Here is a 26,589-nt window from a genome sequence, read left to right as displayed (position 1 = left end):
CATGATGCTTGGCTTTGAGAAACTCTGGAGTGAAAAGATTTTCAACTCAGTCTGGGGTCCAGAAAAAAAAAGAACATTAAGTGCCCAAACCTTCAGTGTTTCTCTCCTCAAAAAAGAGAGGTACTGTGGATCTCTTTCTAAAAGTCTTGGGAAAATTCACATAACAAATAGGCTTTTCAATATAAACTTAGTACTAGCTCTCCAAACCTGCTCCTCTAAGGAGATATTAATAAGATCACTGGTGTCCTCCAAGAAAGGAGGGAACTACAGAGGAAGAACATGTTCCTCCATGCCACCATCACAGCACCAAGAGCATCAGGTACAAAGAACCACACTGCAACACCTGAGCCAGGGATTTGGTGGGTTTCCACACACTGCCCACACCCTTGGGTAGCACTATCTCATTTGTGGGATGCACCGATCCCCTGCTCTACCTTATTCCCAGCTGCTGGGTGTCCTGGTATGGACTGGAGGCCCTCCTTGTGTCTGTGAAGGCAGGCAAAGCAGAAGCAAACAGCGTTTCCCCTTCAACACTAGCACCTTCCTCCCCAGCTCACCCCTTCCCTTTCTTTCCCTTTTGCCAGGGGTCACTTCCAGCAGGGACTGGTGATGCCCCTTCACAGGGAAGCCACCAACGAATGGAAAACAAGTCCACATGAAGTCAATGCACTTATACCCACGTGTGTGCTTCTGGCAAGCAGCTCACCATTTGGGCTGGAAACACAATGGAGTATGAAAACCAGCTCTTTCCTGCTGTGAAGTTTCAAAATAATTCAGCAGGCTTTTCCACAGTGGTAAAAAGCTGGGGTTATGCACGCAGCAAGGAACGAATGTGGAGCAGCTCTGTGCACGGCTCCAGAGGCAGAAAACTATTCTGCAGCAGTGCAAGCAACTGCTTCATTCCTGATATCCTTGAAATGAGGGGAGGAACTCATTCAGCAAGGGTTCATAAGGACGCTGTGCTCTCCTGGGTACAGGTGCCAAGGCATTGGAATGACGAAGGGCAGCAAAGGAGCCAAAAGACGTCAGACATTCATCGGGGCAGGGTGAGTACGACAATGACTAAGTCATTCTCTCTGGCCAGCCCAAACTCTCACAGCACAGTTAACGTCTATTTGAGAAATGATCTGAAATTGGAGGCAACGCTAGTTTCTGGATATCAACTCTCTGAAGAAGCTGTGTAAGGAAGACTGCTGCAGTGTCTGCTGCAAGTGGTTTAGGATACAAGATCTGCCTGCTGGGAGATGGCAGTTTAACAACCAGACTTTCCAGGAATCAAAGATACAGAGACCTCGGGGTCAAAGCTGCAATTCTCACCAGCCAACACCAAACCTTGCCCAGCAAGAGCAAGCAGGGTCTCTCCTGCCACCTTCCCCTGACAGCAAACCCAAGAGGGCAGTTGGAAGAACATCATGGATGCAAATATGGCATCAAGGTTTTGGGTGCAGAGGTTTTAAGGCAGGAATTCTCACGAGCCTTTCTGCACACCCTCTGTGCACACAGACACTGCGCTTACACCAGTCTGCTACCAGCATACGTGTCAGTTCACTCAGATGAGTCAACAGACCCCTCTCCCAGGCTTTCTGGTAGCAGGGACCAGCCCCTTGCACACCAAGAGGACACCAGAGAGGGAATAGTGCATCTTCTAAATAACATCACCAAGTCAAATAATCTCATCAGCTCCAGGGAAGCCCAGCCAGGTTCTGAAGCCACAGTAGTTGAGGACAGTGCCACAGAGGTGCTGCTGCGTGGATGACAGAGCCACTTGAAAGCAGAGCACTTGCTTTACATTTCTTCTCTTCCCAAAACGCCATTGTCAATCCAAATACATTAGGATGACAAAGCCTTGTTTTCACTGGAATATTCCACCAGCAACCACTTTTGCACTCCTGTTCCATGCAGTATTAACAAAGTAAATCAGATCTCAGCCCCAGTGAAATCAATGTGATTTTTTGTCACTGACAAGTCACTGCTTTACCTCACCTCAGTGTCCCAGCTCATATGCAACAGTAGCACCTGTTTTCACAACACAATTAACTCTAGCATCAGGTAACAGCCAACTTAACTCCTGCCAAGACGAATGGGCTGGTTTCACCTTGGGACCCACTCCTCTGCTGATAAAGCTCGATACGGCTCCATCAGCATCAATAGGCAACGAGGGGGGCAAAGGAAATCACAGATAAGTAAAAACCAACAGCAGCAAACTAAAACACTCTGGTCCTGCTGCAAGAGTCGATAGACCATTTAGGTACCAAATCAGCTCTAGAGGAGAGGGTAAAGGAAGCCAGCAGGATCCGGAATAAAATTTGGCAGCTGCTATTCTGGTGCCAGAAAGTCAGCAGAACAGGACCACAGCTGGATGGCGCCAAGTGGAGAGGCAGCTCTGAGGCATTCAGGTCCATCCCATATCACTTTACTACTACATGAAGCCAGCAGCTCTCCTCCACTCTCTCCCCGTGTGGGTGATGCTAGGAAGGGAAGAAACTGAGAATCATTACTTTGCCACAACTCTGAAATACTTTCCCCTTGTAGGCACAAAAATGCTCCTATCGCAAAAAGTCTAATTTCAGTGTATGTGTGCATGAGTGCACAAGGTAAGAACTAAAAATAGAGGCACCCTATTTCCATGCATTGAGTCAGCAGGTACAGAAACAGCGTAAACAGTGATTCAGCAGCAGCTCACATGATGCAGAAGGTTGTTCCCTTGCCTCTGCCTTCCCGTTTGAACCCTTCCCACCTGGGCTCAGTCCCCGACTTCCACGGCTCCCAAGAGCAACACCCAGGTCACGAGGGACTCATTGGCTGCTCAGCTCCCTCAGGAAAGGGTGATGTGGGGTGCCCGCAAACATCCTTTCAGGCAGGGTCCAGCTTCCAAAAGCACAGAAACTTATACAGCCTCTCTGTCTTCAGCAGTTTTTCTAGCACAAAGTCTATACACACAACCATAATAAAGTGTTTTGCTATGAAAACAGCTGCATAATCCACATTTTTGCTATTTTTTCATTGAGTTTACTACCCTTATATCTACAATTCTTAATCATCCAAGCTGGGTACAGAGAGAGGCATGATGTAGAACTACAGCATATAGTTGCCATCTCTGGTGCAAAGTAGTGCTATGACTCCATAAATACCCTTGATAAATTACACAAGATGACACCAAGGACATTTTTCAAGTTCTGTGAGATTTGCTACACAAACAGCTATGACCTTGTACACATGGTTTCAACAGGGACAAGTTGTTTTTCGCTGGTTCTCACCCCCAAGTTTTTCATTAGTGTTTGCTGAGAAGCCAGAAGGAGAAGCAGATATATGAAAAGGAGAAAGACTAGAGAGTAGAAACATCATATTTCATTTACGTTACATTTTCTAAAACGGTAACTTATCTCTTCAAGCAGAGGGAATGAAAACATTTCAGAGACCTCCCACTCCAGCTCCCAAGGTCCTGGGGCTAACACGTTCCTTCTCGTTTTAGCAAACTGTGCTTTCTGCTCCAGGCACCATCTCTCCCAAAGGCACCAGCATTGTGAGGAAAACCTCCAGTCCTGCTATTTAGCGACACTGATGCTCAGTGACTTCTGGCTGTGGCCCCGTTCAGCATCACTGCCCCATCCGAGCCAATGGAGGAGCTGCCAGTGGTGTAGGGGTTTGATCCCATGCCCTGCCATCCTGCGATGAACACCCCTTGTTTTTGCAAGGCAGCCCCAGCTCTTGGCTGGGACAGGGACCAGTGTTGGTCACGCCGGGTTGGCTGGTCCCATGGGTCACCTGGGGAGGTCTGGCTGTAGCACCCACGGTGCACCTGCCTTTGCTGGATTTTTTTTTTTTTCTCTGTTTAAGAAAGTGCTCGTTTTTTATGATCCTCCTCCATGAAAGAAGCTGGTTCAACCAAAAGCACCAAGAGGCAATCTAGCAAAACCCTGCCAGCAGGGATGCCCAAACCAGGATGCACCTCCACAGACACCTTAATCTTCCAGCTTTTGTTGTTACTGTTGGTTTTCTGGACAAAATATGTGGAGCCAGCAGCACCACCAGGCAGATGGGAATACTAAGAGCACAGGATGTCCTCTGCATCCACCTCAGGTGCAGCCTCACGCTGTGCACTCTGGTCCCCACCACTGCACCCCCAGTGGCTGGAGCTCCCCAGGGCAATGCAGGCAGGGTGGAGGGAAGGCTGTGCCCTACGTTCCCCAGACATCATGCAGAGACTCTCACCCAAAAGTGCAGACTGTGCCGGGAACACCGCAGCCTGGCTCACCACCACTTACCTGCTAATACACCATGCAAAACTGAATAATTATCTAGCCATTAGAATCAGGGGACCTGTCATTACGGAGTCATTTGTGTCATGTGAGGGCTGATAGTCTTTTGAGCGGGCAGGTACTACTTGCTGCCAGCAAGCCTTTTAAAGATGACAAAAATTATTATTGAAGGGTTTCCTTGCACAATTTTGACTTACCCCACACCATTCCTAGCCAGCACATGTGACTAAGAACAATTAAAGCACATGAGGATTTCAGCTTAATCTCAGAATGGATCAAAGTCCTTTCTAGTCTCACCTTGGCACATTCTGAAGCCTGGATGATCTGCATTTTGACATCTAATTGAAATGAGGGTTGGTGCCTGACAGGCCTTAATCTCCTCAAAACCGTGGCTGTGCCTACCTCTCCAAAGCAAATATTTATCACAAGTTTCACCTTGAATACAGGTCACAGCATTGCCAAGAAAAGAATCACAGCTGTGAAAAAAACTCCAAATTTTGTCTAGGTAAAAAAATACCCAGAAAATATTGAAAAGACAGATCTGTTCTCCTGAGCCACAGCAAGCAAGGAGTATCACCATTAGCATGAGGCTTATACAGCAAATGAAACAACTGGTTAAAGGGGAAAAAAAAGGAATCACTTATAGTGTCATCTTTCACCATTAAATTTTAATGGAAAAAAACACTGCAATTTGCTTACTCTGAATATATACGCAATGCAAAGAGACCATCTGACATCATCGAGGCATAACATCACAAGATAAATGGAGACTATTTGCCACACTACTGGAGCAGCTGTAACTCTCCCCCAGACCTGCAGCAATCAAATGAAGGGGTACAGAAATAGTAAGCCATCTGCTTCTTGCTGACCACTGAATCTCGTACATTCGGCTGATAGGGAAGACCTGGGGTCTTGCTCTTCTCCTGCTCATGTGGGCTTCACCAGGGCCAGCTGAGTTGTTCCGCTAGTTTAAGAAGCCCCTCCCTTGGTAGTGCCGTTTAGTTTGTCCCTGTAAAGCCTTAGCGATCACCACAGGACAAACATCTGGAAGCCCTGGACTCTGTTTGCACTGCGAGTGCCCTAAGCAAGGACAGAAGCACATGCCTGTGCATCCAGAGAGAGCCCGTCTGGAGCAAAGCCTTCCTTTGCAGGCTCCCAGCAGGGCGATTCCAGGCTCAGCACTCCAGGCTGTCTCCCCTTCATACAGCAGTTGGGTTTGAAAGCACTAAGGCTGAAGATTTTCCTGGCCTGCTTCTGCATTACAGTGCAATTCTCCCTGCTGCGCCCTCCTGAAGGATGGCAGCACCCGGGACGAGCTCGGGAGCCAACAGAAGAGTGAGCTGCACGCAGGCCATGTGTACAGAAACACCTGGCAGCCTGCTGCCCACCTTCCCTTTTCTCCTCTCTGTTTGCATTTGGGTGCACAGCTATCATGCACAGTGTTGTTAAGGTATATATGAAGCTCCACGTGTGTAAATAAAACATTGTCTCCTCCTATCATCAAGTGTGTACAACTTGTAAGCATGAATTATGCAAGACTGCTAACTCTTATTATGAGAGGGAGCAGCAGTAGGAGCTGCTTGGAGGACACAGCAAGCTGCAGAAGGGACAGCCCATCGATGCTTAGTGTTTGTGTGTCTCTGAGCTACAGCACAGCTGCTTTCACGAGGTCCAGACCCAGTGCTCCCAGGGACCCACACATCCTGCACTAAGCAATTAACTCAGCATCTCATAAGCCCTCGCAGTCTTCCAGTGCTCTGTGGAGGAAAGAGAAATATTTTCATCGCCTTTTTTTATTTATGGCTGCTTGAGAAAGACCTGGAGAATAGTGTGAGCTAGAGAAGGAGCAAGCACGGAGCCGAGTCTATAACTTGGTTCAAACCCAAGCTCCCAGCCAGTGCCCAGACTGCAGAGCTTTGCCTCCGCTTTCACCAGAGCACAAAGAACCTAAAACAGCAAACCTCCTCCGAGAACATGGAACTCCAGTCCCCGTTCTTGTTCAGTAACTTGCTCTTTGACTAATGAATCCCTGTGCTCAGCTGGAGCCCACCGGTGAGGATGCCAGCCCGAGGCAGCACCACACAGCCCACGCCACAAGCGAAACGGGGCTGCAGGCGAACGCAGGGGTGCAGGCTAGCAGCACCGTGCACTCGCTTGCCCTCAACCCACAACCAGCAGCACACCACAGGCTTCTCGACTCAGCCTCATCACCAAGTCCTCACCGAGCTGACACCACCACCTAGCAGATGTGCTCAGGCTCCCAGGGATAAGCTCTGGCCATAACTTACCTGCGGGTGAGAAAGCTTTTGATACAATTTCACATAAAACATTAATCTCTCTAGTCAATACAAACGCTGTTAGGATGGAGTGGTGGGGCTGTGTGCACTGAGGAAATGTTTTGGAACATAACAGGTGCTGAAAGGGGAAGCACAGATTGGTATTAAGACGAGTTTCATTTATTGTATATATGGACTTGAAAGAACAAGCATCAAGCACCATGATTACATTTACCAATGATTCAGAGTTGTGTGGGCTCCTCAAAACACAAGAGGAGGGCAATAAAGACCCAGACAACTGGGAGCAAGCAAGCACCTCGAGGGATAATTAAATTAATTCAAGTTATGGAAACACCACAGACAAGGCTAAAAGATAAAACAGATAATATTGAAAAGGACTTTGCACACAGAGACTGTATGAGACAAACCCAGGCTACTGCTTGCTCCCAGTTTACCCACACGGGGTGCCCGGTGCTGTACAAGCATAAAGCCCATGTTATCATGGCCAAAGACAGTGGCCATCAGGTGAAAACAAAGCATTAAAAAAGCAATTCCAGCGACACCAGCCGTACGTGCTTCCAGATCAACACACTGTGGCTTTAGCGACGGGCTGTGCCATGCAGAGTTCGGCCCAGCAGCTTCTGGGCCACCCTGGCTAAACAAATGTTCTGAGGGCACCTCAGGCTGCCTCCCACCTTGTTACCAACTCCCAGTTCCGATTACCAGCTCTTTTCCATACTCGACCATTGCTCTCCATTCCCAGATTGTGTACCTATTGCTAATTGCCCGAGCAGCCTTGCCATGCTAACCAGCTCTGCCTGATGCAAGGCAGCTTGTTGGCAGGGCATCACAGCAGGCGCAGAGCCCTTTCCAGGAGATGGGCCCCGACAGCACGTCAGAGCGAGACCGAGGAACGCAGAGCATCTGGAGCAGCAACACAAGGAGAACAAGTAAGAAGTGGCAGAGCTGCCCAAGGCCCTGAAGGCAAGAAGATGCTAAATGTGATGAGGTTGAGGAAGGGAGCCAAAGGAGGAATAAATAGAGCTAATGAGAAAACAAGGCATGATCATTCAAAAACCTTTAACACACTGCTAAGCAGCAATAAAAAGGCAATTAGAGTTCTGAGATGCATGGAGGGTAATTGCACGCACTATAAATAGGTGGTGGGAAGACTGTCCCGCTCAGTAGGATCCGATTCACTTTTGGGGTGACTTCTGTGCAGACAGGAATATTCTGGTGTGAGGCAGAAGCTGAGAGAAGTTTACAGAGAGATGAGATTACAGGAAGGATTTCTATCAGACACATCCTTCTGCATGAAATATGTACCAAGCAGGAGCTTTGCAACAGAGGCTGCAGAGGTCGGAGCTTGAGGAATTCTAAATGAAAATTCAACAGCAGAGATGCAAAATAGCCTTAGAAAGAAACACCCATTTTATACCAGCCAGCACTGTGTATGGCACCAGAGTCCTGGCAGTTCAGTGGCTGCTGCTACCAACGGAGAAACACCCTAATTACGCTGCTGGAGATCCTGCCCTGCTCCACTCCAAATCCTTTCAAAAGCAAGTGCGCACATGCACCTGTAACGGCATTTAACGGCAAACACAAAAGGGAAGTTTAATTCAGATCCAATTCAAATGCCAAAACCACCTCCCCAATCCACCAGTGGGCTCCTTCTGTTCCTTGCCTGTGCCTCGGGTGTGCCCGCTCTGCTCCGCAGGGAGAAGCAAGACTGCTCTGCACACATACCAGCCCTGAGGGGATGCCCATTTCTTGGCCATACAGGCTCATGGCAGCCAGTGCAAGCAGCTAACCTTCTGCTTGAAGAACAAGCTCTCTGGTGCCATTCCCTGCCCAGCCATTGCTCTCTAGGCCAGCTAAGCTGGAACAAGCACACCAACTGCCCCAAGGCACTCTGCTGGATGGGCACATGACTCAGGCTGTGAGAGTACGTGCTGTGAGCGGTCCGAAGGAAGAAGGAACCCTCAGAGCAGATAAAACCCGCGAGACCACAGCTAAAGGTAGGAGCAGGGTCTTTGCAGCGTCATGACCAACATCTTTATAAGCACCACAAGAAAAAGTCATAACAGGCAGACTGCTGGCCAATGTAAACCACCACTACACGATCAACTTGAGTTTTTTTGAGGACATCACTTCTCCCAGGACAAGTAGAGGCTAGAAAAGTACTATTCCCCACCATCCTTGCATGGTCCTGGGCTGTGCCCATTGCAGAGCAAATGGGAGATGGATAGGCTGAGAGAGTTTGGGTTGTTCAGCCTGGAAAAAAGAAGGTTATGGAGAGACCTTAGAGCAGCCTCCCAGTACTGAAAGGGGCTCCAGCAAAGCTGGGGAGGAGCTCTTGATCAGGAAGTGCAGGGATAGGATGACGGGCAAGTTTTAAGCTGAAACAGGGGAGATTTAGGTTAGACGCTAGCAAGAAATTTTTTACTGCGAGAGTGGTGAGGCACTGGCACAGGATGCCCAGAGAAACTGAGGAAGCCCCAGCCCTGGAGGTGTCCAAGGCCAGGTTGGATGGGGTTCTGAGCAACCTGATCCAGTGGGAAGTGTCCCTGCCCATGGCAGGGGGGGTGGAACTGCATGACCTTCGAATCCAAACCATTCTATGATTCTATGAAAAGGAAAATGCAGCCACACTTCAGAGCTGTGAGCAAACTCTCCTCCCTGTCCTGGTTCCTTCACAGATAACCTTCTGGAGAGGGAAATTTCGCAGACTGAAGCACCAAAGGCCCAGAAAAGTGCGGGAACAAAGCTGCCACTTCCCAGCTCCAAACTCCCTTGGCCAGGCCTGGTGCCCTTCCCAGCTCCCCGCTCCTTCACATCGCGGAGCATCGGAATCGATTCACGCTTGGGAGCTGCTCTGCCCTTGCGAATGACTGAGCACACAGAAAGTCTCTGCAGTCCTAACTCCAGCTAGCTCTTGGCTGTGTACCAAAAACCAACTCCGTGCAGCTCAGACAGCTGCACGTCCCCAGATAACAGCAGCAGATGGCTTCTGCCTAGAGCTCTCGCTGGCAGAGGGTGGTCTGCGGTGCCAGGGATGGGAGGCACAGTGCTGGCTTTTTCAGCAGGCACCGCTGGCGGGTCACGCAGCCTTGTCCCTGGCTGAAAAAACGCTGGCTGTGCCCTTCCTTCATCCTTGCATTGTCACCATGCAGGTAGAGCAGCTGGCTCCTGCTGCGTCACCCCATTAGCTTCCATCCGAGGCAGCGAAGAGTCTGTCAGCTCTGGTTGCAAGAAGGGTGGAAGCCGTCTGCTAGGAGGGAGGGAAAAATCTAGGGGTGTAGGCAATAAATGCAAACTTGTCATGTGCAATATGCAAAGCATTTGTGCCCTTTTGCTGAATCAGGAAAGGATATTTAGCATCTTGGAGGAAATTTGCCTTTTGCTTGATGTTCCGCTTGTGTGATGCCTGCGTCACCTTCCAGCTGCCTAAATCCTCTGCTGCTGAGGTGCAAGAGCAGCTGGCTCTCCCCAAAGCATGCCAGGCAAAGTGTACTCCTCTTCTTGCAAAAGCTAGTCAGCATCAACAGCAGTCCCAGCAGAACTTCTGAAGAGCTTCACTTAACTGCTCCCAAATAGTCCCATATTTTCTGTACCTAAAAAATAACTTCTGAACCCCCTCTCCTTCCTGGCCCCCACTGATGAGATGGACATCCAGTAGGAGGACCGAGTGGCACATGGGCAGCACTAGGCTCCTCACAGAAGTGTTTATCCCCTTCATAGCTACATTCCAGAATCAGCAAGAGCAAGCCCAGAAACCTCTTCCAAAGTGCCTTTGCATTAATTTGGTTTTCTTGGCCAGCTTTGGGACAAGAGCTTGTTTGCCAGCAAAGCACTAGTTGGAAATGAGATGAGTAGTAGAAGGGACAGTGAGGTCATGTATAAAAAAATGCACTTTATGTAAGAGGAAAAGAAATATATTTTTGACCCTAAATCTGCCTCCTCTTTGAGCTAACATCCCATTTCACTCCAGTGAGCACAGTGCTGTGTTTAGGACTACTGGTTTATGTTCCCTCTCGTTGCCAGATATCAAACCCAAATCTCACCAGGGTGCCACCAGCCAGGCAGCTTTTCCCCTCCTGTTCCCAGAGGGAACCTGGAAATTGGTTGTGATTCCCCAGGCTCCAAAATGACCTGTGCGTGCACACACCCACATCCCTCTGAAAAACAGCACACTGCCTCTCTGAATGGGTCCAAGAAAAGCCCCCTTGTGACATAGAGGTCAGGAAGGCTGCATGTTGGGGTGCAGGATTTTACCATCTTAAGCACTCCAATTGGGCTGCAAATTGGGGTGCTTAAGATGGTAAAATCCTGCACCCCAACACGCAGCCTTCTGTGTCTCAGAGCAATGCTGACTTAGCATTGTCTGGACTGGTAACACATTAAATTCTCCAGGAAAGGGAGAATCACTTCCTACAGGAGTCTACATGCCCCACACACCTCTTTGATTGCAAACATGCATTGCAACTAATAGACATCAGTGGTTACTACAAACTTACAGGATGTACAAACTCGTAGCTCAGCAGGTGCTTGGGATCAAATTCAGAAGCTAAAGGTCACACCACTGATGCTCTTCACAAGGCAAAGTTTCAATAAGACATTTCTTAACAAATAGCTGCTTCTATCCGTAATTCCTCTCAGTGTGAGCCTCGAAAACAGCCTTTTCTCCCTATTACTTTCCTCCCCTGCAAAGCAACGGGAGCCAAATCATCCCCTTTGATCCCTGCTGCAAGGGACTGAGCTGAGCCTATGCACGCCACAGGGCTGCGACTGCTTTGGATGCAGGGCTTCTTTCTCCTGCAGAAGTATGTTAGGCAACAACAACATCCAAAATAAGTACTTCTTTTCCACTGCCAAAAAGTTTCTTGAGTTGTTCCCCCCTAAGATGCTTCCTTCGGCTGAAGAAAAACAGCAGGCGAGTGGCTTACAGGTACAGGATCACTCTGCTCCATGCTTGAACAGGATCAGACCCAATTCATACCCAACGTTCATCCACAGTCATCGTGTCAATCTCAATCCCACCCAAAACATGAGTGGGAGGTGGAAACGGGGGCTATAGATAGAAGTAGACCTGAAGACTGTCTCATCATATTCCAAAGACAAAGAGAGCCCTACCCTTGGGTGAACATCACCCTTATTTAGCCCATGAGATCAGGAAAGGCTACTCCTTGGCCATTAGTCGGCAGCCCTGTTTGCCAGGGCATTTATACAAATGCATTGTGGCATCAGTCCGAAGTCCTACCAAAGACAGTGGGGTTCCTTCAAGATCAGCACACCACATCTCCAGTCCCCAAACTTAAGCACTGCAGCACCACCAACGTGCTTTGGGCTTGTTAAAACATGACTAAATTTAGATTTCATCAAGTCTCTTCATCAAATACTAACATTTGGCTATGGACAGACGCTCAGCACTTGAGCAGTTGTGGCCACATGGCTGTCCTGAAGCACATGGGTCAAAGCATCAAGTTGTATGGTCCAAGTCACCGAGTTGTGCATGGAGGAGGGAGGTGGACTGTACTAACGTCTCCTCACAAGGGTCACTCTAAAACTCATGCTACTAGAGGTCCAAGCTTACTGTGAGATAGACAGATGGGTTTTGAACCATGACAACCACAAACATGGCATCGCTTACCCCAAGCTGAATAAACATTTGTATGACATTTTGACTCAGGTATTTACATTCTAGAAAATGTCTGACTTTATCAGCCTGAGTCACAGACAAACAATACCAAACACTATCACTACATGCACCTTTTCAAACAACAGTTTCACACATTCACATCAAACACTCAGTGACTGCATTTATACCTGTTTTTTAGGATGATGCCCACCCAATACAGAAGAAACCTGAGGGGCTTTGGCTGGGTTATCCCGCACCCACAAGTAACTTTTTCCAAGGTAAGTACCAGGTTAGGATGCTCCAGGGTAACGACATGCGGAAACTCCCCAGGAACCTGCCATCTCTTGCACCTCCCCTCTCCCACCCTTATGAAGACACAGCTGGACCTCAAAGCACGGCCTATGAGAAGGGTGGCCCAGTTATGACCTGTTGGGAGCTGGTGGTACCGCTTCCCATGTGGAGCAGCCAAGGCAAGGAGATGAGCTCTGTCTGTCCTCCCGTGCCTGCACGATGCTCTCCATGAGTTGGGGAGCAAGGTGTTGCCTTCCCTTGCACCTAACCTTGCTCTGTTTCCAGGAAGGCAAGATCTTTGAGGACCACCTATCAAACCCCACCTGTGAGGAGTCACCCATCCTTTTATAATTAGCCTTAGTTTTTAAAGACACACTAAATTATATGTGATGAAATATAGCACCTGAAACCTTGGCACTGCTGAAGGCACTGGATGACTTCACATTGACACCAATCAAGCAACAGCTTTATTGATTATACTATATTGAACGGTCTACACATATTAATCAGGTTTGCATAATCAAATAAATAGGATTTTGCCTCATACCCCTTTGGACTAAAGCACTGGCAGTAGCTGTAAAGGGGTTGTACACACTTTAGCAGCAGTGTTGTGATGGCTGGGTTCCTACTGCTGAACCACTAAAAACCCATTAAATCCTTCTCCAGCTAACAAAAAATTACACAGGGAAATGACTCGCCGACTGCTTCCCACTTAGGTGAATGGAGAACAAGCGACTCATCATTCTGCAGAAGGAATTACAAGTTGTGCAAAAGGCAAAGTGCTTCAGGGAGTGTGTCTGGACTATGCAAAGCAAGGCCATAAATAGTTCTTTCAGGAAACAATGGGCTTTAGCAGCAGTTGGAACTGCACGATCTGATGAGTCTTCTCAACTCTTAGTTCACAACACCTCTGGCCCAAGAGGTGCCACCCACAATAATTGAATCGTCAGGCTATGGATCAGGAACTGCAAAGTTTTACAACAGCCTGTGACAAAGCTCACAGCCTATTTAATTACCTGCTTCCCAATCCAATAAGGTGCAAGTATATAAATAGCCAAAGCATGACAAATATTTAATATCTGCTAGAATTAAATTAAGATAAGGCGCTGCCAAAATAAATGTAAGCTTTTTTTGACTGAAAATAACCATTCTCCGCAGAATCCAGACAATTTGAGCACAATGACAACATTCTGCGCTCCACTCTGCTAAGGAACACTGCATCTCATATGTGCCAGACCTTCCTCTTCACGGCAGCGCTCTCCAAGCAGCAGTGAAACGCAGGCAGGCTCGTCCTCACGGCAGGGTTGGCACAGAGCTGACCTGCAACAGCCTCAGCTGAGAGCCCAGCCACACGCATAGCTCTCCTCTGGCGACAGTGGCCAGTGCTCACATGGAGCCCATCAAGCGATGAAGGCGGCCTCCAACTACCCTGACTTTCAGGTTTTTATGAGTGTGGCACTCGCAAGATTTGCTGAAACTACAGAGCCACGCGTGGGGTCCAGCTCACGCTTGAGACACGCCTGGACTTTGCACGTCCTTCTTAATCATAGAATGGTTTGGGTTGGAAGGGACTTCAAAGATCAACCAGTTCCAGTTCTACTCCCCTGCCATGGGCAGGGACACTTACCACCGGATCAGGTTGCATAAAGCCTCATCCAATCTGGCCTTGAACACCTCTAGGGATGGGACAGCCACAATTTCTCTGGGGAACCCGTGCCAGTGCCTCGCCACCCTCACAGTAAAATATTTCCTCCTAACATCTAATCCAAATCACTCCTTTTCCAGTGTAAAATCAGTACCCTTCGTCCAATCCCTGCACTCAGTTAAACAGCACTAAAGAGCAACTCGGGAACAGACAGAAAACAAGCAAAGCATCATTTTCACCTCTCCTGCAGAGCTGGAAAAATACACCTCCAAGGGTTTCCTGAGGCCAGCAGGGCAGAATCTGGCCACAAAATCACAGTTCCTCCAGCAGAAAGCCACAAACAAGTCCCATCACCACCTGTCCCAGAAGAACATGTTGGTTTTAAGAGAGAACTTGTGTAAATATAGCATGACAGTAACAACCCAATCCTTGTTTGGGAAGAAGTATGTGATTATTTGTAAGGCTGCACTAGCTTTACTATGTTCCTAACTGTTGTAGCAACCGCACGCATGCCAAAATGTCAAAAATTTGATATATTAAGATGCACTGTAATTGACTGAACAGAGTTTCTGATCCCTCACACCTGTTCTGCATTAAGCACCACACTGAAATCAATCAGCATTCAGCAAAGCACAAGCTTAAGCGCTTTGCTGAATTTGACTGAGAATTTTGCTAATGCACCCGACGTCATCCCATAGGCTTACACAAGGACCCAAATCACAAGCCACTTCTCCCAGGAGTAGCTCCAGTAATCTGCAACTAAGCTGGAACTTTTTTCATTCCACATTGATCCTGCTGGGAACTGATGTGCTCTCCCACGTGCTGCCTGCCTGCTCCCTCCTCCTGTGGGGAGGAAAAGCAGTGACAGAAAACAGGTGATGGCAACCAGGATTGCAGTGATGGAGTTTTATCTCCTACCGAGTTCTTCCTGGTGCTGCTTTCTCAACAAGTGTTTTCAAAGAGCTGATGATTTTCTAGAGAGGATCTCTCAGTTTATGCTGCTCTGAATGAGCAAACACCAATTCCTGGGTTGCACTGTGCCTTTTGGCTGCCCTGCTTTGGAGATATGTAGCAAGAGGGACAACCCACACCCAAGGGTGCTTCACCTGCATCACTACAGAGCCATTTAAACTGCCTGACTTCCCCAGGCTGCCAGCTGAGCTCTCCTCCAAAGGCTCCAGATAGTGAGGGCTCAAGCAGGGAGAGGTACAGGTCGTGTATGGTTGCCTCAATGCTACTTCCAACAAGTCAGCGTGAGCTACAGAAAAGACTAAATACATCCTGGGCAAGCAATTACCAAGCTAAGTGCCATCTGCAGTACTAAAACATGTTGTTCTGAGAGCAGCGGGGCTGGCAAAGTTGCTTTCCTCCTGAGCTTCACCGCGAGGCTGGAGCCTTCGGAGTCCAGCAAGGTGTGAGCACTGGTGGGAGCTTTTCCTCCCAGGCCACACACTCAGTAGGTCTATTGCTCAGATATCCTGGTGTTTAGTAAGGGCTGCCCACACACTGCCACCTTCCTTCCACCTAGGGTAGGTGATAAATACACATCTCCCTATTTTCACCAAGCTTTCAAGGGACAAGTATCTCATAGTCCATTGCCTGCCTGCCAAACATGTCTGGAATTCAGCAGTGCCTTAAAAAAGAAACCCAAGCAGGAAGTAAGACAGCACAGGCAGGTACCTAACAAGCCTTTTTTTCCTTTTCTCTCCTTGGGAAACAATGCAAGTGAGAAGTAAATGAAAGAACTTACAGGTAGGCATCACAGATGTGTAGCTACCCAATCCTTGCCACATAAACATCAAGATAAACTTGAAGCAGAGGTGTAAGCTTGAACACACCAATCTAAAAACCAACTTTTACTCTGTTCCTGAAATTTCTGGGATGTCAGCATCAGTAAGATATCAGCTCGGAGTGGCAGTTGCTTGAATTCATCTTGAAATCGGAAACAGAGTTTGTTATTGGTGTAAAAAAGCAATGCTGTCATGACCACGTGCAGTACATACCCTGCTATGCAGTCCATCCACACATTTCCACGGCTCTCTTCCCTCTCAGATATGTTACAATTTATCAAACTCCATGTAATTATCTTTGTGTTGCAACAGCACCTTAAGTACACAGTTCTTTTCATTCCAAGGTGGTTCGGGAGCACAGTAAAATACCAGGCTGTATTTTCCAGCTCCAAAGCACTCCACATAAACGTGCTGCTACACCATCGGTACCCACAGTGCCTGTGCATCCCAACACCGTAACAGCAGCCCCCAGGGCTCTGGGTAGCAGCCAGCTCCGACACAGCAGTGCTGCCGGACCAAATAAGGTGGATTACAAACCCCAAGCAAGGTACTATGGGGATCTCCAGCCCAGGCAAGAACTTCAGCGCTGAGACTGCAACAAAATCAACCGCTTTCTTTTCTGAGAAATTCTGAGATGAAGCTAGAGAAGCAGCCAGGGCTTCAGGAGCCCGGCATGCAGCCCATCTCAGGCCCTGTGGACCTCTCACGAAGATGAGCTGGCTCTCACCAGGTAACCCAGAGATGCTGGGTTATACCAGTCAGCTGCTGTATAGGGTGACAGCCTTGCCAGCAAAGCCATAGTCACCCTGTTTGGCTCTGCTCGGCTGTGGCAGCACCTCCTGTGCTACAGGGGAGAGCTGTGGGCCAAGTGAAGCCAGACCTCCTCCTCCTCCTCCCCACGAGCCTTTGCAGCTGCACAGCTCCTGCAAAGCACCTCCGCGGTGGCTGCTCGGCACCTCTGATGCAAGTGTGGGGTCTGGGCAGCCCCAGGTGAAGGACTTCACATCTCCAAGGTGCCCATGTGAGGCAGTGGATCAAACACCTCACGCTGCAGCCTCTCCATCCGGCACCAAAAGAAGAGGTGGGAGTGCAATCCTCAGCAACCAGGCAGCACGGGACTGCAAAATGCAGCGCTTGGTGGGGGGATGTCTGCTTCCCATTTCACCCAGGATGAAACATTTCCCTTGCAAACGGCAGGCTGTAAGGGTGAAGAGGCAAACAACACACAGAGAAAGCAGGAGTTTTATATCCACCACCTTGCTGATAGGGAAACTGAGGCAACAGCTCCCACCAGAGCGAGACCAAAACCTGTTTTTCTCTCACCTTTCCTCTGAGGAGCAAAATGTATTTGCTCCACCCTGATGAGTCTGGGAGCACCTGGCACTTCCACCCTTGCTGAAGGCCCACCAATACACAAAGTCCCCATGGAGACCATTCCACCTGTCAGAGCCACTGTGACAAACGCTCGGTACCCAAGAGGGAACGAGTCCCACACCCTCACCCTTTGGTCCCCCTTAAAGAGGAAGGGTAGGCTTTCCCAGAGGGATGCGTGAGGAGAACATCCGAGTCCAGCAACAAACTACGGGCTCCAAGAGTCCTTTAATTGACTTTAATAGGAGTCTTGGCTAAGGGAAAAAAGGCAAGGACTCACTGCCAGGAACCTGCATGACAACTGAATACAGGGGATGCAGAAGACAAAAACCCAGGATGAATTCACCATTAAGAGGGGGAATTGAATTTAACATGTGTTGTCAAGTGAAATTTAGCTTTCCAAATTCCATCTCACCACTAGGTTGGAGGGGAGACAGTAAGCTCCCAAGACACACCTATTTTAGCTATTTATATAAATAAACCAGACACATCTCCTTACGTTCATTTCACAGAGATTATTTTGTCCCAAGATCCTGTGTAACTTGCTCATTCCCTCAAGTATTGCTGCCACTTTATCCTTTTTCTCATTACTCTTCATTTCTTTGCTTCACTTGCACTTCACTCCCCCCCTTTTCTCTTTCCCTCCCCTCTTTCCGTTCTTTCACAGTGCGGTATTTTGATTTCTGGGACTCTGAATCTCCCTTCTTCCCAGTGACTCTTCTCCAGACCACTAAAGCACTGCCTGCGCCTTCGGAAAAACTCCTTTTCAATCTCTGGTCACTTTCATGTTAGAAACACTTGGAGGGCTTGTTTATTCATTTTGATTTCAGCAAAATTAGCAATTACTTAAATTCCATCATCTTTTTCTAACACAAAGAAGCTAAACAGGAAACATTGACTTTAAAAATCCACTGTCTACTAAAAAAGGCAAAAACTATGTATTAAAAAATTCCCCAAACCTAGCCATATCTTCAACTCTGCACTTTGCTCAGCAAACAAAAGCAGATCCTTCAACCTTCCAGCAACAGCAGATTGTCCTATATTGCCTTTAAACTACACGCAGTACGGATACACTTTCCTACCTCCGTATGTTGCAATGACTAATAATAGTCCTGTGATGTAGCAGAACTGAAAGTCGTTTGCATCAATAATCCAGGAGTCTGCCTGATTTGTAAAGGTCATCAGTGAACACAGAATGGTATCGAGGCTAAAACTGCAGTCTAAGAAACCCAACTGAAAACAGAGAAAGAAACAGGCCAGAGCTATGACCCACCATGGACCTAACTCCGGCTGCCACAGGGAAAAAGGTTGGCTGCATCTGACTGAAAGGCGCCCGTGTCCACAACTCTGAGGAACATAACTTCTGCCCTGGACCATGAGCTTGTGCCTCAGTAGAGACATAAGCACCAAACCACCTCCTCGGGATAGGGAGCCCGGCAGTAGTGCTCCCACCCAGCCTCTGCCTGGAGCAGCGCACGGCCCTGCTGCGGTGACGCACTAGGGGAGGAAGAGTCAGGATTGTGGCAGCGACTTCCTTGCAAAGCTCTGCTGTCATGTTTTGCTGGAAAGCTAGAACCGGGGAGCTCATCACACATAACCACAAGAAGTTGAAATGAGACTCAGTAACTCCCCAAGTCAGTGCCAGCACTCCCAGTCAAGCAAACTCTGCAGCAAGCCTGGAGTTGCAAAGTCCCTTTCCAAGAGGCGAGGGCACGCACCTGGTGTTTTCCAGCAATGTAACCCATTTCTTTCCCTTTGACAACCTTCAGATGGCCAACATCCCAAACTTCATGAATCCCAATGTTGCATAATTAGGAGCAATGCCATATGTCAGTGCGCCAGCTCCGTGCAGCATGGAAGGGCAGCTGGGGGCTTCCTTGCACCCCGCGACAGGGATGCTGCCAGCAAACCCCACCTGTGCAGGTCCAAGGTGCCCTGCAGATTGCCCTTGGGGTGCCTGGGTGGCTGCATGGGGGTGCTGGGGAGCAGGACGGAGGCAGAAGGAGAGGCATGGGAGCAGGCAGGAGGATATTTTGGTGAGCATGCAGGGGGACAAGTAAGCAGGGGGTAGGAAAGTAGTTAGGGGAGCGAGCTAGGGGTGAGCAGGCAGACGGACTGCTGCTGGGAGGGGAGGAGGGGGAGTGATGGGGTGTCCAGTCAGGGGGCGGGTGATGGGAGCGGATGCAGAGGGGAGTGATGGGGGTCCAGGCAGGAGGGGAGAGACACAGGAGGGAGTGAAAGGAGTCCAGGCAGGGGGGGGAAGTGATGTGGGGATCCAGGCAGGGGGTGTCCAGGCTGGGGTTGGGGTTGCAATAGGGGGGTCCCAGCCAGGGGAGGGGGGGGCAGTTGCAACAGGGGGGTCCAGGCCGGGGAGGGGGTTGCAATAGCGGGGTCCAGGCCGGGGGGGGGGGCAGGGGTTGTGATAAGGGAGTCCAGGCCCGGGGGGGTGGGAAGCGATAGGGGGGGTCCAGGCCCAGCGGGGTGGGAAGCGATAGGGGGGTCCAGGCCGGGGGGTTGTGGGAAGCGATAGGGGGGGTCCAGGACGGGGGGGTGGGGAGGGGTAGGAAGCGATAGCAGGGTCCTGGCGGAGGGGGTGCAGACGAGGTGGAGGAGATGGGGGGGTCCAGGCGGAGGGGCAGGGCAGCCGGCGCGGCGGTACCTTCTGCTGCCGGCGGGCCATGTCGGTGGGCTGCTTGGCGTTGAAGGGGTAGGCGATGCAGCGCATGACGAAGACGTAGAGCTGCAGCTTCCTCTTCCTCTCCTCCTCCTCCCGCTGCAGCCGCTCCAGCTCGTCCTTCTCCTTCTCGCTGGCCACCGAGGGGCTGGGGCTGGCAGGTCGAGCCGCGCCGCCGCCTCGCCCCCCGGGCTGCAGCCCCGCGCTGCCTCCGCCGCCCCCGGCACCGCCGCCGGGGCCCTCGCCGGGGCGGCTGGGCGAGAGCCGGGCGGCGGCGGGCGCCAGCGGCTCCTTCCCGCTCTCCTCCTCCACCAGCTCCTCCGACTCCTCCTCGCTAGACGACGGGTCCAGCATCGCGGCGGCGGGGCTGGGCTCGGCCGGGGCCGGGCGGGTCGGGGCGCTGCGCTGGCTCGGCGAGCGCTCGGCGCGGCTCTGCCCGCTCCGGCTCCGGCTCCGCTCGCCGCGCCCGCGCGCGCCCCCGCGCCGCCCCGCCCCGGCCCGGCCCCGCCCCCCGCGCGCGGGCGCTGGCCGCGGTGCTGAACTGCGAGCGCCGGCAGCGGCCCCGCCGCGCATGCCCGCTGGGGGCCGCGGGGCGCGGCTGCACCGGGGGGGGGGGGGGGGATCCCAGCGGGGGGGCGGCGCGTGCGAGGTGTCCCCACAGGCAGTGCTCTGTTACCAGTGTCCCCAGAGCCCCACAGGGACACCACTGCCTGTCAGTGTCCCCACGGACACCTCTGTGTCCCCAGTGTTGCCACAGCCCTTCACAGTCCCCACTGTGTCCCCAGTGTCCCCACACCCCTACAGGGACACTGCTGTATCCCCGGTGTCCCCACAGCCCTACACAGACGCTGCTGCCTGTCAGTGTCCCCACAGACACCACTGTGTCCCCAGTGTTGCCACAGCCCCTCACAGTCCCCACTGTGTCCCCGGTGTTCCCAAACCCCTACACAGACACCGCTGCCTGTCAGGGTCCCCACAGCCACTGTGGTGTCCCCAGTGTTCCCACAGCCCCAACACTGACACCGCTGGGTCCCTGGTGTCTCCACAGATACCACTGTGTCTCCAGCATCCCCACAGCCCCACACAGACACCACGGCCTGTCAGTATCCTCCCAGGCACTGCTGAGTCCTCAGTGTCGCCACAGCCCCACACAGACACCGCTGTGTCCCCGGTGTCCCCACAGCCCCACACAGACACTGCTGTGTCCCCGGTGTCCTCACAGCCCCACACAGACACCACTGTGTCCCCGGTGCCCCCACAGCCCCACACAGACACCACTGTGTCCCCAGTGTCCCCACAGCCCCACACAGACACCACTGTGTCCCCAGTGTCCCCACAGCACCACTCAGACACTGCTGTGTCCCCACAGCTGCGTGAGCCACACGAGTCCCTGCAGACTTGAGGCTCTCAGCAAGTTTGCTTTCCACCAAGCAGCCCTTCTTGCACCTCAAAGCAGCTAAAAATTATAGTTGAAATACAAAACTGCTAATAAACATTCCACCTGAGTCACTACTTGTTACGTGTGCAGTGCTGTCGTGGTGTTCTGCCTTGAAGATTACCTGGAGTGAGCTGGGGGATACAGGAACAGCTCTTGGGTATGAATCGGTGAAGGTGTTGTGTATGTTCAATGTTTTTGTTTTCGGTGATTTTCAGATCTGATTGAGACTTCATTTGTGCGTATGTGTGTATTTGTGGTGAGTAGGTGTTTTCAAGGTTTGTTTTTTTTCTGCTCAATTAGCAGTGCTTCTTTGGTAAATGTCAAAATACCTGTCACCTCTTATGCATGTTAATAAATGTTTGTTTTGCTTTGGGGGAGAACAGGTAAACACTGATTCCTGGTGATGGGGCTGTGGGACTAGCTCATGGGAGGGGAGACGGGTGCTGCTTCAGACCACGTGTTCTGGGATTTTCACTTCTGCTGGATGTTGGGAGCTTCTTGCCTACTTCTAATTAAAAGCTCAGTGTAGCAGATGAGCCTGGGAAATCTTCAGGGCTGTGTCTTTCCAAAAGCCGTGAGAAACGGCAGCAATATTGGCACAGAGAGGGAAATGGCTTTCCCTGATTCAGTGAGCCTTACCTGCTGGAGCCATGCCTCCCCGCATGTCCCGTGGGATTGCGTGGTGGACCTGCCACTCTTGTGAGCTGGGCTCACTGCCCCTGCCCTGGGACCTGCTTCTCCTATGGGGACACTTACAATAAAAGGGGAGCCAGCAGCTGGCTGGACTCCTGCTCATGGTGCGAGAAGCCATGGAGATGCTAAGCTCTCTGTGCATGAGAGCAAATTTATTAAGTTCCTTCAAGGAAAATTTTCCCTGTGCTTCTCACTGGGAATCTTGTTTTCCAAGGATGGAACCTGGTACCTCACACCCTTGGCACTGCATGGGGACATCTGTAGCTTGATCTTCTTGAGACAAGCACCCAAGAGAGCATCCTGCCCAGGACCTCAGGGTAAGCTCTGCAGGGTGTGACCAGCCCTCCTTGCACAGCCCGGAGCTCTCTCTTTCTGCAAGGGTGCCAGCTGTGGGGCAGCCCTGGATCTCGCAGGGTGTGGATGGGCTCCTACAAGTGCCTGGTGCTGACACGCACTGACACACCAGGCAGACACAGCACCAGCCCTGCTTCACCTTCACACCAGGGAGGAATAACTTTCCCCCTTCTTGTTTCCATCACTCATTGGCAACTCTTGGAAAGCAATGCTGCGTTTCCTGCAACAGAACAGTCAGGAAGTCAAATAAACACTGCACATTAAATTGGAGATGTCTAAAGCTGGAATAGCCACACAGCTTGCTCTGCCCAGATACTGCTTACATCTGAGACCACTTCCAGAAATGGCCCTTTACTGCCCAGTTTCTCAGGGTACTGCTTTCAGGACTGTTGATCCAACCCGCAGGCTGATGAAACCTGTCACGAGCCACTCCAGCGTCGTACTGGGACAGCCCGCAGCCCGGCTGGCATTCAGGGATACGCAGACTGAACTCAGTGTGCGGTGCTGGTGGGAAGCTTGCTGTGCGAGCGGCAGCACTGGCTGCAGGGCAGAACGGAGAGGACTGCTGGCAGCATGGAGCATTTTCCTTTGTCTGCATCTTCCCATCAGTCTGAGAAAGGAAAGGACACACCGTGTACTGTTGGTACACAGAAGCTCATCTAAGCTGAAGTAAGGAAAAGTTTTTTTTCAGCCTCTCTCAGCTTTCCTTACTATCTTTTCATTTCCTGCTTCCCTATTTATTTTCTCCACAAACAAACAAATAAAAGTACTATGATGTCATTGCTGTGATGCAAATCCTCCTCCTTGTCCGAGGGGTATGTCATGTAGCTGTGCTGCCAGTCTCTTGCAACAGGGGGAGGTCATACAGGACCTCCTCATGCCAATTTGCCTGACACATGAACCCTAACACGACTAACAGCAGGACGACTACCATGAGGTGGACAGGAACACCTCAAAGAGATCTTTTGAGCAGAATTCTCTTATTTTTTTGAAGTCCCTTCTGAGTTTTTTTTAAGTGGTTTCTATTGTCATATTATCCATCAACAACTTATTGCCCTGAGTCCAGTTGTGCCAGCTGCGAAGGCAGAAAAAATAGAATCAATTACCTCAGTGCCTATACTGATATTATTAATGGATAATGTCACAACAGAGGAGAAGTCTTTGTCTTCAGGTTTTTTTAAAAAAAGAAATGCCATTTATCGTACAGGAGAATGGAGAAATTTCTTTCAGTGGTATGAGGCTGCAGGTGCTTTCCCTCACAGCTGAGGCTGGAGATGTTCAAAAGCTGCAGCTTCCCAGTCCCAGCAATGAAACTCTGTAAGATGACTAGAGGAAAAACGGACCACTTTTAATGAAAGGTGTTCTTTCAGTGGTGATTGCTCTGAACTGTTTAGGTAACTCTGCAGAGGTGGATTTGCTAGAGGAAAGCAGCTGGAGATGACAGAAGTTTGCTGGTAGAAACGTCACAGACATTCCATATGTATCTATAGAGACAGACTGACTTTTCTGACAGATTGTCAGAAAAGATTTCTTAAATTAATCAAAGCAAAATAGATACATACAACCACCCAAAAACGTTGTATTCTTTCAGAGCTTCCAGAAATATATTTATCCTTTATTGGATGAGATTTTGCCCACTAGAAAACTCTGAAATTGGATATGCTTGAAAGGGCCTGGCTAGACACCTAGGCAAGGATTGGTCAAGGTTCGTCTGGAAGTGCTGCTGGTCCAGAGAAGCTGGGACACATGGCCCTCAGAGTCATCAACACTTTCCTTAACTCACACAGGCGAGTTTTCCCAGTTATGCCTGAATGTACAGTTACAACATCAAGGCTTTTTACTGAATAAAGGCAAGAACAAAATAAAAAAGTCCTAGGTCACTCTGCTTTCCATTTCCAAAAGCCATTTTTGTCCAGAGAGCGTACCTAACTCCCTCTGAAACACCTCTCACTGACATCCTATTGCAAAGTAGTGCTATTACAGCAGCTGCAGCTGCAGGAAAGATCGCCTCTGATGACAGCAAGAGGAGTAGGGTTTTCAAAAGCTCTCAGTGTTAGCCTCCCTGCTTCTATCTTTGTAGCAAATTTTGCAGAAGCTGAGATCTTCTCTGGTGTTGGAACATCCTGAGAAATATTGCCATTATAGACATAGAGCAGGGTGAGCCAGCAAAGTGGCTTTACAACGGGCATGACTGTCCGGCATCGTGCAGGAAGGGAAGCAGTGCAAGTGGAGCAATCATGAAAATTATGTGTGTATAACTTCCAGTGGTAACATTTCATGGTGGGTAATTGTGTAATTATCCATTATGACTGCTTAAATGTAGACAAATGAGAGCATTAGCTAAGTCATTTTTGATATTACATGGGTGTATATTGCTGTTTACTCAGGACACTAAAACAGAGGCTATTTGGGTTAAAAGGATGTGCAACGTTCGGCAAGTTTGTTTTCAAGGTGCAACATAGCTGCAAAATCCACAATCCTTTCCAGCGTATCACTTTGGAGCAGGCTCCAGGAGGTTTCAAAAAATCTGCCTCTACCTATTTGTTCCCAGCATTGCAAATTAATTGCTTCTTCTGAAACACTTTCCAGAATAATTACCTAATGACATCCAAAGTGCCTGCACAGCCAGCTCACTCCTGGGTTCCAGTAAGAGGCAATGCACACCATGCGGGAATATTCGCCCTCCGTGCCTGCTCATATTTACACAACAAACAAGAAGCAGAGGATTCACACACCCCTGGCAGTGCCTGCACCATCCCTATGGGCAGCAAAACACTTCTCCTCTCTCCTGGCTGAAGTCACTGCAGCTGCATAAAGGGGATCTCAGGCATTGGAAGCAACGTGGTTGAAGGATATTAAAAGTAGTTTGTGAAATGTTTCAAATTTGTTTTCATTTTGTATAGTGTCACAGGGAAGAGCCGCTGATACTAGAAAAAAATCAGTGCTGTAGCATTCGTATCCCTCTCCATTTATTTCCATCAGACGGGGGAAATCAGTGTAGATAATGATTCGTGGAAATGACTGTAAAGAAAAGCAGGACTGATGCAGAGGCCCTTGCTGTGGAAAGCGAGTGCTTGTGTATATGGCACCTGGAGCTGTGGCGCTGCCTTTGAAAGCCGGCTGGCAGGACCCAATGGTTCAGAAGAAACCCTTTGAAAGAGTAAACTCCATTTCAAACAGCCATTTGGGAGCACTTCACTGAATAGCTCCCACAGGGAGGCTCACATTTGCATGAAAAACAAAGAAACTCATGCTCTTTTTATTAATCCTGGTTAAAGGCCTAAGCTGGAAGATTTATGAAAGCTGAAAGCAATTAACGCCTTTGTGAAATCTATGTACACCGATGGCAGCAAGTCATGAAGTCTAGAAAGGAAAGGAGAGAGGAAAGCGCATCTCTAGTGCTGTTTAGGCTCATCAGAGTTCCCTCATGGCCATGGAAAATCACTTGCACTGAACATGAGGTTTGGAAAGGAAGGTGAACCCACAGAGATCCTGTCCTAAGACCGACTCAGATGGATTTGGTTACATGAACCAGGGATGATTTGCCTTATGCCTGCAGTGTGCTGGGGATGGATCTGAAAATGCTGGAGAGGTGTGCAGGGGACTCAGCTGGGATTCACCCTCTCTTTAAGACTGATGGGATGAGAAGAGCAGCTCCTAGTTTTGGGCAATGTAGAGGTAGGCATGATGCTGCCTGATTCCAGCCACCCAGGAATCACGCTTTGCCTGCTGGCTGCTGCTTTCAGTATGTCTAGGAGTCCAACACCTGTGATCATTTGTTCTCCTGGCTGTCACCCACTGCAACCCTGTCCCTTTGGCAGTGTGCCATCAAAATGTGAAATAAGTGTTTGCTCAGCTGTACCTCTTGTTTTGGAAAAGCAATTTCACAATACAAGTCTGAATTTTCTATGGTAGCAGATGCCACGGGACAGGGCAAAAAAAGGGACAAAGAAAGTGGCAAAGGACCTACTTAAAAATATTTTCTAGTTCATAAAAAAGAGAAATTTCTGCAGCAACTGAACGAAGAAGCTTGAGAGGTGCTGAGGACCAGCCTTGCTTAGGATGTGCAACAAGTAGCACTGAGTATGTGGTACCCTCTCCCAAGGACTTGCTACGGTGTCCTCAGACACATACTGGACCTTTTGCACCTTGCAGCTGAG

General features: G+C 49.8%; 1 protein-coding gene across 21 annotated transcripts in view; it reads right to left on the bottom strand.

Moving 5' to 3' along the window:
- CADPS (calcium dependent secretion activator) overlaps nucleotides 1–20,397 on the bottom strand; it is a 220,750-nt gene extending 200,353 nt beyond the window's left edge. For 6 of the 21 annotated variants that reach the window (XM_054076639.1, XM_054076642.1, XM_054076640.1 and 3 more), the window contains exon 1: nucleotides 19,930–20,394. In XM_054076639.1, the coding sequence (XP_053932614.1) occupies nucleotides 19,930–20,298 (369 nt within the window). In that variant the 5' untranslated portion in view covers nucleotides 20,299–20,394. Of the gene's footprint in view, nucleotides 1–18,543; nucleotides 18,604–19,929 lie in introns of those variants that run through there. The other 15 variants (XM_054076656.1, XM_054076646.1, XM_054076647.1 and 12 more) reach the window with 7 other exon arrangements.
- Between the last annotated feature and the right edge of the window lie 6,192 nt (nucleotides 20,398–26,589).

This window comes from Cuculus canorus, chromosome 11 (genome assembly GCF_017976375.1).
Source record: "Cuculus canorus isolate bCucCan1 chromosome 11, bCucCan1.pri, whole genome shotgun sequence".
Classification (NCBI taxonomy): domain Eukaryota; kingdom Metazoa; phylum Chordata; class Aves; order Cuculiformes; family Cuculidae; genus Cuculus; species Cuculus canorus.
Note: the sequence above shows the minus strand (reverse complement) of the source record. Positions and strands in the feature narration are given on the sequence as shown.